The sequence below is a fragment of the Diaporthe batatas genome (genome assembly GCF_019321695.1).
Source record: "Diaporthe batatas strain CRI 302-4 chromosome Unknown Contig00011, whole genome shotgun sequence".
Taxonomy (NCBI): domain Eukaryota; kingdom Fungi; phylum Ascomycota; class Sordariomycetes; order Diaporthales; family Diaporthaceae; genus Diaporthe; species Diaporthe batatas.
This window is the reverse complement of record NW_025408558.1, coordinates 1296781-1308876: the sequence shown is the minus strand read 5'-3', so window position 1 is coordinate 1308876 and position 12096 is coordinate 1296781. Positions and strand designations below refer to the sequence as shown.

Here is a 12096-nt window from a genome sequence, read left to right as displayed (position 1 = left end):
GACTTAACCGGGTTGGCTCTTCGCTTCAGGGCATGCCTAAGTAAATAGCATACTATGCATAATATTGATATTTGGCTTTTTGCGCCACTGCGAAAACTTCAACGGAGTCCGTGAGCAGGGGAACTCGATGCGCAAGGTTCGACTCCAGTCATGTATGTGTTGACGGCTACAAATAATCGCTTCACTATCAGAATGCTCCTGGTACCTGAAGGTGGAAAGACAGTGGTGATTTTACAGCAAGACCTTGGTAGGTTGGTAGGGTGAAGATCTGAGAGCATTTCAAAGAACCGCGCACAACAGCAGGCATGAGTTGTCGGTCAGGAATCGCGGGGTTGATGAGAGAACGTACGACGGCCGGACCACGCGGACCCGGGATACCGGAACTCTAAAGTTGATGAAAAGAGTTAAATCCAAGAAAGGGTGGCGTTGCGAGTCAGATGTACGTTGTCCTCCGACACCGCGCTAATCTCAGGATTGCCCAACGGAAGAAGTGGCCAGACGGAGCTTCACTAAGATCAAACTATCAAGAGTCTGCCCCATTTACGCATTTCTGCCAGGACTAAGAGAAACACCCTTTCCCTATATCTGGTCAGCCACGACATTCGTTATGTCGTCACCGAAGGTCTTGGTTGTCGGCTGTGGTATTGCCGGCCCCGTAGTGGCCTGCCTCCTCAAGCAAAAAGGCTATGAGCCCATCATATTTGAAAGAACCGAAGCACCAAGTGATGTCGGGGCATCCTTGATGATTTGCCCCAACGGCCTGAAAGTCCTCAATTCTATAGGCTCAATTCCCGATAAGCTCCTCCAGAACGGCCCAGCCGTCCTTGAGTTGTGCGATTACAAGGCTTCTGGGGAGGTTCTCGGCCATTCAGACATCCCAACCGAGTTTATGGAACGATATGGCCAGCCTGCTGTCGGCGTGAAGCGGACACTGATCACATCCTGGCTACGAGAGTTGGCCATTGAGAAGAATATTGAGGTTAGGGAGGGTTGGAAGCTTGAGCAGATTCAGGAAACAGACAATTCTGTGACTGCGGTCTTTGAAGGGGGCAAGTCGGAGACCGGATGTTTTCTGGTTGGGTGCGATGGGCTGAAGGCGGCAACCAGGAGGCTGTTGCTGGCGCGGGGCGGCATTGAAGATGGTGCGCCTACATTTACGGGACTCACCCAGGTAAGAATACCCATATTTCACCCACCACAGCACCAATGCTGAACATTTCAACAGACCGCTGGTATTTCACCAACACCTGAGCCCTTCCACAAAGCCCCCGGTGCCAGAAATTGGTATGGCGAGCTGAGCCACATCATCTGTTACCCAATTACTCACGATAGGACCTCCTGGGGTTTGACATTACCTGGTGACCCTGTGGAAGAAGCCGCGTGGGGGCTGTTCGGTGACGAAAAGAGGGAGGTAGAGAAAGAGCAGATAAGCAAGATGTTGCGGTCCAAAAACTGGGATCCGGTGGTGTTGGAAATGGTAAATTCCGCGGAACGGCTGATCAAATATGGCATTTACGACCGCCCAGAACTGGAAGCACAGAAGTGGTACTCGGGCCGTTGTGTCATGGTTGGTGATGCGGTCCATCCAACGAGTGTTCATCTCGGCCAAGGAGCCAACCAGGCTTGGTGAGTGTCTCCCTCGCCTCCCCCAAGGAGAAGATGACGAGAAAGTCGCACTGACACTAGAGCAGCGAGGACTGCTACTATCTGGCACAAGAGATACCTGACTTTGACGCAGCGAGGGGACTGCCAAGGCCCCTGCTAACGGAAGCTTTCAAGGTGTATGCGACCAAGCAGCAGCCGCATACCTCGCTTATGGTGAAGGGCGCCAGAGCTGTAGGCTTGGCTCGTGTAGCTGCACCTGGTCTGTGTTCCCACCGTGACCAAGCGGTTGCTCAGAACATGGCAGACCGAGCAGGTCTTCGGGCCAAGTTTGACCTGACTTATTTACGGCCTTCCTAAAGCTTCCGCGGGTCTTGAAGGTGCAAGTCAAGCGAAAAATAAAGTTAAGAGTAGAGGTAAAGAAAGGATATAACGCTACAAGTACATTATACCACGTGCACCTATCGTATTTTCAGCACTTTTATCGACACTGTATTTTTTTTACAACGCTGGGTCTTGAGTGCTTACCAGTGTATGAAGGCGTCCTGTATGTCCTCGGACGTATACGGAATAGAAGCGAAACCACATAGGCTAATGTGTAAGACGCTAGATGAAAACCTTGGGAAGGTAGGTTAAGAAGTTGGGGGAAATGAGTTATGTTCAGATCTGGAGAGGGATAGAATAAAGTCCCTGTCAAGCAACGAGGATACCATTATTTTCATTATTTTTAGGAAGCTGCCGCGCAAATTATCATCTTTTTCTGCTGTTCGAGTTGTTGAGTCTGGCTGTGGCTGAGTGGATGTGTCACGTCCGTCCTTTGGAAGGCTCAGGCCGGCATGATTAGCTAGCTGGCAGAGACGTGATTCAGATGCGATATCAATCACAGCGTCATTATCTGTTGGCACTAGATGAGCGACAGTATTGGCGGCGTGGAGGAGAAAACCGCACCCTCCGGAGGAATCAAAACTAAGGCCATTCAAACTAGTGCCACAACTAGGCCAGGACGGCAACACCCGCGGCAATTGATCTGCGGAAAGCATTGAGACCATGCCATATTCTAAGTTGTGTATAAACAAGCGAATGCTCTGTTCTAAGCCAAGTTTCGATTTCCGTAAAACTCGTCCTTTTCAAGTGGGTGAGGACACGGTCGCTTGCCCCATGATATACAACATTTCTGAGGCGGTAGTCCCCAAAGCATGTTTGGCAGATACATCCACACTCGGATGAGAGAGCTGAGATCCTGCAGAAATCTTGTGTATGCACCCCTGGGCCTTATTGGGCGGGACTAATTAGATCTGGCATGCTATGCAACATTGAAATGAACTAGTGGTTAGTGCTTACAGGCACAGTTTCCCAGCTGATATAACGTCCAGCTGCCTGGCTGCTTCCGAGAGAGAATTGATTTATCAGGCAGGCCGACAAATCACCTGTAAACTGACTTGGCAACTTAACTTCGCGATGGTGAAAAGCCCAAGAGATGGCCTCACGGCAATGAGACTAATAATTAAGCGTTCTATATCTGGCAAATTACACAATGAACATAGCTCCGAGGACGAGAGCGACCACGACGAAAGCAATCGCGATCGATACACGCCCAGGTCCGCGGCACCTGTGGCAAACTATTGTTACGAAAAACTTCCCGGCGCGACATTCATTCGGCTTCTCAAGCTTCTGCCTGGGGACAGTCACGACATAATTCGGTGCAACATCACTCTGGTCGATTTGACGTCCTGTGATGGCCAGTATGAGGCCCTCAGCTATGTTTGGGGGGCAGCAGAAGGTCATTTACGAATCCAGATCGATGACGCCGGCCATGAAATCCAACCGAATCTACACCGCGCTCTTGTGGACTTACGAGTCCGCGATAAGCCTCGCAATCTGTGGGTCGACGCCCTCTGCATCAACCAGTCCGACGTACCAGAGCGCAACAAGCAGGTGCCACTGATGTGTGAAATTTATCGCAATGCATTACGCACTATTTGCTACCTCGGTCCAGAGATGAAGAAAACTCGGAGAGCGTATGCCATGTTACGTGAGCTGGCCGAGGAGGGAAAGATGCGAAGCGCCAACGATGCTACGACGATTCCGAGCTTCATCAACCATGTGCCCATCAACCCTGTCGAGAGCAGCCTACGGGATAAGTACATCGCAGACGGAAGCATAATGCATATAGCATCAGCCGAATGGTGGTTTCGGGCCTGGACGGTTCAAGAATCCTTGCTCTCGAATCATGCTCTCGTGGTGATGGGTCGAAGAAGCATTGACTGGAGAGACTTTTGTGCTGCAATCGACCACGGTTTCAACATCCAAATATGGAGTCCTCTTCATTTTGGCTTTATCAGAGATGAGATAATTGTCTCATATCTGTCCTTGCGCGCGCTTGAGAATCGACAACGTCACAAACAGGGCCAGCGAAGCTCGACGGCAGAAGAGCTTCTCAATCTGCTGATCCATTGCAGACACAGAGACTCGAAGGATCCCAAAGATAAGATCTACGCCATGCTTGGTCTTCTCCGCGACGTCCAATCTGGCGCATTGAATGCACAGAAGTTGTGTATTGAGCCGGACTATGAGTTGCCGGTTATTGAAGTCTACCGCCAAGTCAGTCAGGAGCTCATCAAGAAGCTCGGCAACCTGGATGTCTTGGGAGTAACTCCCAAAGCTAGCCTGACAGGACTACCATCCTGGGTTACCGACTGGAGTGTTACTGATTATACCAGCTCGCTGCTTTCAAAGGACTCCCTGGACCGCGATCGCCTCACAAATGCTAGTAAAGGATCTAAAGGAGACTTCCGGTTTTCCGAAGATGGCAACACTCTCGTCCTCAACGGCTGCGAGCTGACCTCAGTCGAGCAGCTTGCAGACTTACTTCTATACGAAAAAATCACATCATTAGAAGCACCCGCGGACCCGTCGCCTTCCAAGCAAGGAACCATGCAGCAAGACTCGCAGGGAGAACAGCAGGATCAATCCATGAATCAGGGACACAAAGATGCCGACAGCGACGAATTGACACTTGAACAGCTACTAGCAACCGCCAAAAGGATGTACAAGAGTCCGGAAACTTATTCCGAGGGAGCGCGGCAGGTATGGAAACGATTGCAGGGGAATTTCCAAGGCTTCGCAGATCGATTCAACTCTCAGGCTGAGGAAATTGCCAATGGAGAGGACCGTACCTTTACGCAATTCGCAAACATCTTCCGAACCTTGTTTGCTTGGGAAGTGTTTTCGCACGCGCGAAAGCTTGCGCCAATCACGGAAACCGGACCGAAGAAGCAGTCCGACAACCTGTCAGACTTGTATTGGCAGACTCTCTGCGCAGGGACGTATCAGGATCGAAATGTAGAGAAGACTGGAGCACTATTTCAGGAATGGTCGGGGAAGCTACAGCCCATTCGTTCACTTTTCGCAAAGCATCCAGAAGCACTTGCGAAGATGCCCTCACTAGTGCTGTTCCCGTACACGAAGACATTTTGGAGAGGATATAGTCCTTTCTGGCCGTATATTACCGGCGCCAACGGACGACGTCTTGGCCGGGCCGGTAATGGGTGGCTGTGTCTTCTCCCGGGGAATTGCGAGGTGGGAGACAGGATCATCTTGGCTCGGGGAGGCCGTGTTCTTTTGGTGATACGACCACTGGCCGATGATCAGGATTGTTTCTCGTTCGTTGGAGAAGCTTACATCCACGGTATCATGGACGGGGAGGCCTTTGTAGAAGAAGAGTGCAAGGACATCAAGATTCGCTAGATACTGCCAATCGCCCACGGCTCGGCTCATGTCAAACACGTCCACGGCCGGTACTCTCGTTGGACAGCAGATGGTGAAAGAACTGTCGCTCATGCAACTCGAACAGGCTCGGGTGAGCCCATGAATGGGTGGAGCATACAATGCCTAGGGTGATTGGTTGATAATTCCGGGGGGGGGGGGGTAACATCTTAACAACTGCCTGGGACGGTTGGTCCGCCCAACATATGGGCGTAATCCCCTTCGGAAATAGCACACCCCCAAAAGTCCTCGGAAGGCAAGCGCCTAGAGCTTTGTGTCCCTTCTGACGGGATCGTGCAAGCCATCGCGATGGCGTTTGATATCGGATATGTGAAACTTTTATTATTTTCGGGCAAAACCATGTATGTGAAGTCTTGTATAAAGAGTTCGATAGAGATGAATGAGTAAAATCTGGACTGTTTAACCTTGGAGGCTTACTTCAATTTCTACCCCTAAGATGTTACCCATTCCAAGGTTGGGCCGTGGATTCTGGCAGGGCCTGCAGGAGACTTGTCTACTAAGGGTAACAAGATCATGGCGGAGCTGCATCATCCTCAGCCGACTAACCCACTTGGTGTTCTATCACCACAGAACGCCCGGGGTACGTGATCTGATATTAGTAAACGACAACCTTGCTTTTGGAACACCTACTTGCTGATCATTTTGACCCCCGGCATGTATGAAATCCTGAATATCAGCATTTTCAGCAAGCTGTTGGTGACTGACAGTGTGGCGACTCTATCGGCCAATGTCTCATACGAGGCTATTCCCAAAGCTCAGCGACGTCACCTACAGTCCGGTACTAGTACAAATACAACGCGGAAAATTGGATGGTCATCGATTGATGCTGAAAGACATGCATGTCTTACGCAGTGCTCACAATGTCAGTCAACACGTTCGATAATTCTTCCGTCCTATTGCAATGGATGCAGGGAGTAGTGACAGGCAAGCCAAGATGCTGCTCGGCATGCGTTCCTGGAGACGGAGCGGGGGTGCCCCGACCTAAAAAGCTCTTAGGGATCTTTGTTCCGGATACCGAATGAGGAAGATTTTCGCAAGGCCTCCCCATCAACTTGCACTTCTTCGAACACTTGAGGAACCGGAGAATCAAAGACGTGTCTGCCTACTTCTAATGTAGGCTAGTTACCCGCTGCAATGTACTCCAAAATATTCGCAGCGCTTGGGGCCGCCTGTCTATTTCTTGTTCCAAGTTCCGATGCGTCTTGTACTAGTGACGACGACTGCAGCCTTAACGGTGTTTGCGCAGTTGCGACCCAGTCGTGCATATGCGATCCAGGATGGAAATCTGATGACTGCGGGCAACTTGATCTGATGCCGGCGACCAGATGGACAGGCTATAATTACACCAACGTCACACTTCCCGATTACTACAGCACCAAAGGAGGGAACTCTTCATGGGGTGGCCAAATAATCCAGGACAGGCAGGAAAAGCAGCTTTTCCACGTGGTTATCTCACAGTTCGCACGCGGCTGCGGACTCTCTGGTTGGAGACCGTTTTCCACTGTGATCAGGGCAGAGTCCAGGACTGGGCCACTTGGCCCCTACCACTATGCTCAGGAACTACTTGGCCCGTTCCGCCACAACCCGACGACTATCTGGAGCCCTGCAGACAATCAGTACCTGCTATACACTATCGGAATACAGACTGAAACACCGACAACCTGTAAATCATATAAGTGGGCCAACAACATATCAGTCTCGAGTGCCCCGGATATCCGTGGGCCCTGGTCTGCTCCGCAGGTGCTGATCAACGGCACCAACCCGACACCCTGGCCGCTGTGGACCGCAGAAGATCCCACATCAGAAATGATACTCGGCGCCGAGGACAACAAGATCTTCGCGGCCGATACCTTCTCCGACCCGTATAGCCTCATCAAGACGATGCCCTGGAACACGTCCGACTACAGCGACCATTGGACCGAAGACCCCTTCCTGTGGCGTGATAAGCGAGGGAACTGGCATATCCTGTGCCACTGGATGATCGACATTGCCGAGAGAGGCGAGAAGTACCCACGGGTTGGGGGCCACTTGTTCTCCCGCAGCCTGACAGGGGACTGGACGTTCAAGCTGCAGGCGGCGTACAACACGACTGTTGAGTTCACTGACGGAGGGAGGACGGACTACTACCGCAGAGAACGGCCCAAGCTGTTCTTCAGTGATGATGGGCAGCTTACACCGCTTTACCTCGTCAACGGCGTGCAGCAGTTCAATAGCTCGGCTAGCTACACGCTGATCCAGCCGATCGGGAAGGGCGCGGAGACGTTTGCGAGAGGATTGGGCTTTTAGCATGTTCTTGCCCCTGCCCTGGTTTTGGTTGCCTAGCTACATATCTTGTAGAGTGACGGGACAGGCTGGAGACCTGAAGGTTTGAGCATTGAAAGCAACACTTCACTAGTTCAAGTTGTGGTTTGAAAAGCCAACCAGGTAGAGCTAATCATATATGAAAATGCAGTGACAACTGATAAATGGCGTGATTCCTCTGTGAGTGCAGGTCCTTCCGAGGGGCAAGTTGCGATGTAGCGTCTTCCAAACGTCCGGTGAATTTTCGAGTCAAAGAGCATGACAGTCAACTGGTTCAAGTTCATTTTGGCACCCTTTTGTTTCCTGCGAATGAATCAGTGCTCTCTGATAACGTACCGTGACGTTTACACACAGAGAGGCACGTCACTCGACTGGGTCTGCAAAGGAGCAACAAGAAATCAGCTTCCAAATGCGAAAGCTGTCGTCTCTAGATGTTGCTTGACCCAGAGATGTACTTGATGGCTTCTGCTAGTGGTAATGGACCTCTGGACCGGTCTCTCCAACATACCTGCTTACCTTAGGTAGGAATGTTTCTAGTGATGTTTTACTGTAGGCTGATCTCTGTTCCTCCAGTGAACCATCGACAAACGCATATTGGAATGGGCAAGAGTGTGGTGTATTCACTGCATAATTAATGCTGCCATTCGGCAAGCCTTGTGTCATGGTAGCCTTCATGTGTATCCGGCAATGCTTGTCTAAGACCTTAGGAGGAAGGCCACCAAGCTGGAGGCCTCCACGTCATGATGAACCATACGGATTTTCTTCAACCACCACTTTGCGTGACCCTGACTTCGGAGCTGCTGCCATCCCGCAAGACCGCCCACTCAGTTCTTCTTCTTGGCCTCCTTGCTCTCGTCCATGCGCCGCAGGATCTCGGCCTCCTCGTCCTCGATGGCCTTGTCGATCTTGGCGCCGCGCGAGGGCTCGTTGCCGTGCATCTTGGCGGGCAGGGTCGGGTCCTGCTCGCCGGCGATCTGCTCAGCGGTCTTCTTCTTGCCGCTGCCGTCCTCTGGGTCGTTCTGGTCCTTGGCCGCCGCGAGACGGTTGGCTATGCTGCGCTCGTCCTCTGTGTGTGGGTGCAGAATGTGGTCAGCTTGACTCGTGCTTTCATTCGATGCGGTTGATCGAATCATTGATTCCTCCAGTACGTGGTGTGAAGTGACGTGATTTGGGGGAGGGGCGGTCTGGTACTCACTGGAGTCGTTGTCCAAGTGGGAGTTCTCCTTCCCCTCCTCGTAGGGCACGGGCTTGTCATTGTGCTGCTGGTCGGCGTTTCCAGACATTTTGACGTTTCTAAGGTTCTTTTTGATGTGCGTTCTGGGCTTCTTGGTGTTTCTGGAGATTGGGTCAAGAGTGTGGGTTTGTCAATGGAAGCTGGGTAGGAGGGACCTGGGGTGGTTTTGTACGGGCGCGGTCAAGAGCGAGGTTGTTTGCTCTCACCAGAGCACGAGAGCTATTTGCTTCATGATGTCATACCCTGACGACAGTGCCATTCGGCCCTCATTGAGAGGCACCGGCTGAGACAGCTCCTGCAGTGTAACCCGCTAGGGAGAGGTCTAGGCCAGCTAGCGGCCACAAAGTCGATCTTCATCCCGTCTTTGGATGAGCCGCTAGGCGGCTTTCGAGTGAGGCAGGGGGAAGGCCGGGGTATAACAGACAGTTACGTCGGGCAAAGCGCTGGTTGTGGTTGTGGTTGTGGTCGTTGACCCTCACCAAACAGGGCTAGAGAGTCCCGAGGTTTACGACGTACCTAAGGCAGGAAGTCAATTCCAAAAAAAGGTTACAGACATGTCTTTGGGAAGCACAAGGCTGAATTTGCAAAGAGAAGCATTTACACCTTCCTAACTAACGGTTTAGTCACATACATACATGATGACACCATTCCTGGTAGCGGTCGTCGGGAAACTCCCCTCCTCTGCCCCATGTTCATCAGGTCTCTATTTACCTCTCAGATCCCAAGCAGCGGCTAAACAAACGCAACAGTTCGAATGGCAGCAAATAGCGGTACCTGGTAGTCTTTCCGCGCGAACAACGTTGGCCCCCTCCTCAGTCATCGCAAAGAAGTCGATGCTCCCACTCGAATTTTCATAGCCCCACTGGCATATGAGAAAGGCTCAGGCACGGTGCTTTCGATTACAGCAACTGCACCCTGGGCAATCATGCGTGAGGACCAAATGCTTCATGTCCGGCAAATCATCCGAGCTCCGTATTCTGAACCGTGTAGCAGACACAGGCATATTGACACTCTCCCCACCCGCTGTCGCATTCTGTCCCGGACCAATGCCCTTGGCCCTGAGGGTATCTGCGAGGCAGTTGATGCTGTCCAGAAGATAGTCGCAGTCCTGGATGGGCAGTTTAGAGATATCATCTCCAGCCTTGATCCTAAGATCGTGGAACTCTGCCTCCTGCACGAGAGCCTCCGAAGCAAACTCGATGCCACTCCATTTATCCACTTCCTTCTTGGGTAGAATTCTGTTGGATAGTTTCCCAAAGACTTCCCTGGCGTGATAGTGCAGCTTCTCGTGGAAGGCCGCGTTGATTTGATTGAGCTCAAGGTAATCGACGCGCACCTCCCGGAGCTGCTCTGTCAGATATTCCTCCATCGATGGCATGTCCTCGACGAAGCGCTGCTTTGTGACTGGAGTATCCTTCCTTGTGGCCCTCTTCCTTGCGGCTTTCGTTTCTGACGCCGCAGCGAGGATGTTCTCCTTCAGGGTGTGCCAGAACGGAGTGCGTCCACAAGTCTCCCAGTGCACATTGAAAGCCTGGGTCAAGGCCGACATCTTCATCTGAGTTACAGGCCTATTCATCAGCTTCATCTTCGCCTTGTGTGACATCTCGCGTTTTGGAGCCCAGTAACGATGAGAGAAACGCTTGAGCATATCCGTTGCTGTGGTGGGGGGGTCGCCGGCGAACAAGGCAACCTTGTGTATCTCGATGAGGCGATCCATAGCTGGCCACTGGAGATTTCCAAGCCCCATCTGGCGAGATGCGTTGTAGATGTGAACCATAGCACCCAGGCCGCATCGGTCGAAATGGTTAAGTGCATCGATGCCAATTGACTCGATCAGAGTCTGCATGAAAGCCTCTCGGTGTGTACAGAACATTGTGTAGTGATTAAAGAAGTAATGAACGTCCTTTGTAAGCCAGATCATGTTAAACAGACCGCCGTGCTGGTATTCCAATGTGTGGTATTTGATGGGAACCCGTGGTTTGGTGAGATCTTGGTAGATTTTCCAGGCGTCTTTGTTGTATTGGGGTGCTCTCACCAGTGGGTCCTCTGGTGACAGCTCATTCCCCTGGATGTTGGGATTTTCCAACATTGAAACAGCCTTGAATGTGGCCTCCTCGACCTTGTTGTCCCATCCAGGTGCCTTCAATCCCAGGACTACTGGGGGTTCCGGTGCTTGCTTCATGATTGGTTGGCCTGCCGAGTCTGTGTCCGGTGTGAGATGCAGCAATTTCACATACTTGTCGTGGGTTGCCTCATAGCTTGGCCTGGTCTTGGGGAACACTTCAGTAAGTTGACAGATGTCCAGCATTATTTCAGCTGCGAACACACTGGTGAGATTGACCTCCTCCCTCGTCCAGACTAGATGCAAGAAGTTCATGATTAGATCCTGCCTGAATGAGGCGTACTGTCTCTCGCGTTCTGTGAGACTCCGGTTCAGACTTTGTAGCGGCAATGCGTATCCCAGGTACATCATCTCAGCCACCAAGCGACACAGGTTCTTATCACGCTTGATGATTCCCACACTGTGGTCCGAGTTCAGCAATGCGAATGGATTGTACTCGAATTCAAGCAGGAGGGGAGTACACCATTCAAAATTGACATGGGTCGTTAGCTTGCTGAGCCTCCGAGCAGAAAAAGCGAAAGTCAGATCGTTCATGCCGAGTGTTTTGCCGGTATTGTCGATCTCAAAGCAGGAATCCTCAAAAGCAAGGACTGCTTCTAAGTCCCTAGAGTCCCTCAAGACGTTCAGCAATCGGCAGTATGTTCCTGGGAAAGACCAGGCACGGTTTTGGTGACCATCCTGTGGTGGGAGGCAATGCTGATACTTCGGAGACTCAAGTTTTGAGATGATTTCGTTCTCCAAATCCTGTACAAAAGCGAGGGCCTGGGCAGTCATCAAAGTAGCGACAACTTTGTCAGCCCCATCCTTGAAACATCGCTCCCATAGAGAATACACCGCTCCCTGGATCTCGTGCAGGTCTGTGAATAGGGTAAACACCATCAAGGCAATCTCTTGGCTGTCTTTGACCTCAATATGGTACTTCAGGCCTGATTTGGTGGCCTTTTCTGTGGTGGTTTGGCTTCCAGACTGGGTTGGTTCGGCTGGCTCGTTCTCCTCGTCTTCCCGAATGCATTTCTCCAGGAGGGCTTCGTATGGGTTTCTGGATAGCATT

At 51.6% G+C, this 12096-nt stretch overlaps 5 protein-coding genes across 5 annotated transcripts; 3 read left to right on the top strand and 2 right to left on the bottom strand.

Annotated features, from left to right (window-relative positions):
- Positions 1-607: 607 nt before the first annotated feature.
- KVR01_009461 (uncharacterized protein) lies at positions 608-1630 on the top strand (the record flags this gene model as incomplete). The annotated part of the gene is made up of 2 exons (XM_044792490.1): positions 608-1171; positions 1226-1630. 2 exons carry the CDS (start codon positions 608-610, stop codon positions 1628-1630), a joined length of 969 nt encoding a protein of 322 aa, XP_044641963.1.
- A 1400-nt stretch (positions 1631-3030) lies between these two features.
- Positions 3031-5364, top strand: KVR01_009571 (uncharacterized protein). The gene has a single exon (XM_044790266.1). The coding sequence runs from the start codon at positions 3061-3063 to the stop codon at positions 5347-5349; it is 2289 nt and encodes a 762-aa protein (XP_044642073.1). The 5' UTR covers positions 3031-3060; the 3' UTR covers positions 5350-5364.
- A 13-nt stretch (positions 5365-5377) lies between these two features.
- KVR01_009592 (uncharacterized protein) lies at positions 5378-7674 on the top strand (the record flags this gene model as incomplete). Its single annotated transcript, XM_044784374.1, has 2 exons — positions 5378-5461; positions 6646-7674. 2 exons carry the CDS (start codon positions 5378-5380, stop codon positions 7672-7674), a joined length of 1113 nt encoding a protein of 370 aa, XP_044642094.1.
- Positions 7675-8283: 609 nt separating this feature from the next.
- On the bottom strand, positions 8284-9187 carry KVR01_009576 (uncharacterized protein). The gene is made up of 2 exons (XM_044787218.1): positions 8885-9187; positions 8284-8755 (listed from the first exon to the last, which is right to left on the bottom strand). Exons 1-2 carry the CDS (start codon positions 8970-8972, stop codon positions 8514-8516), a joined length of 330 nt encoding a protein of 109 aa, XP_044642078.1. The 5' UTR covers positions 8973-9187; the 3' UTR covers positions 8284-8513.
- Positions 9188-9803: 616 nt separating this feature from the next.
- On the bottom strand, positions 9804-10499 carry KVR01_009360 (uncharacterized protein; the record flags this gene model as incomplete). Its single annotated transcript, XM_044785980.1, has 2 exons — positions 9804-10238; positions 10311-10499. The coding sequence occupies 2 exons, from the start codon at positions 10497-10499 to the stop codon at positions 9804-9806; spliced, it is 624 nt and encodes a 207-aa protein (XP_044641862.1).
- Between the last annotated feature and the right edge of the window lie 1597 nt (positions 10500-12096).

Coding starts and splice junctions, on each gene's coding strand:
- KVR01_009571 (XM_044790266.1), top strand. CDS start 3,061: ATGGTGAAAAGCCCAAGAGATGGCCTCACGGCAATGAGACTAATAATT.
- KVR01_009576 (XM_044787218.1), bottom strand. CDS start 8,972: ATGTCTGGAAACGCCGACCAGCAGCACAATGACAAGCCCGTGCCCTAC. Junction 8,756..8,884: donor CCACTTGGACAACGACTCCA/GTGAGTACCAGA, acceptor ACCCACACACAG/AGGACGAGCGCAGCATAGCC.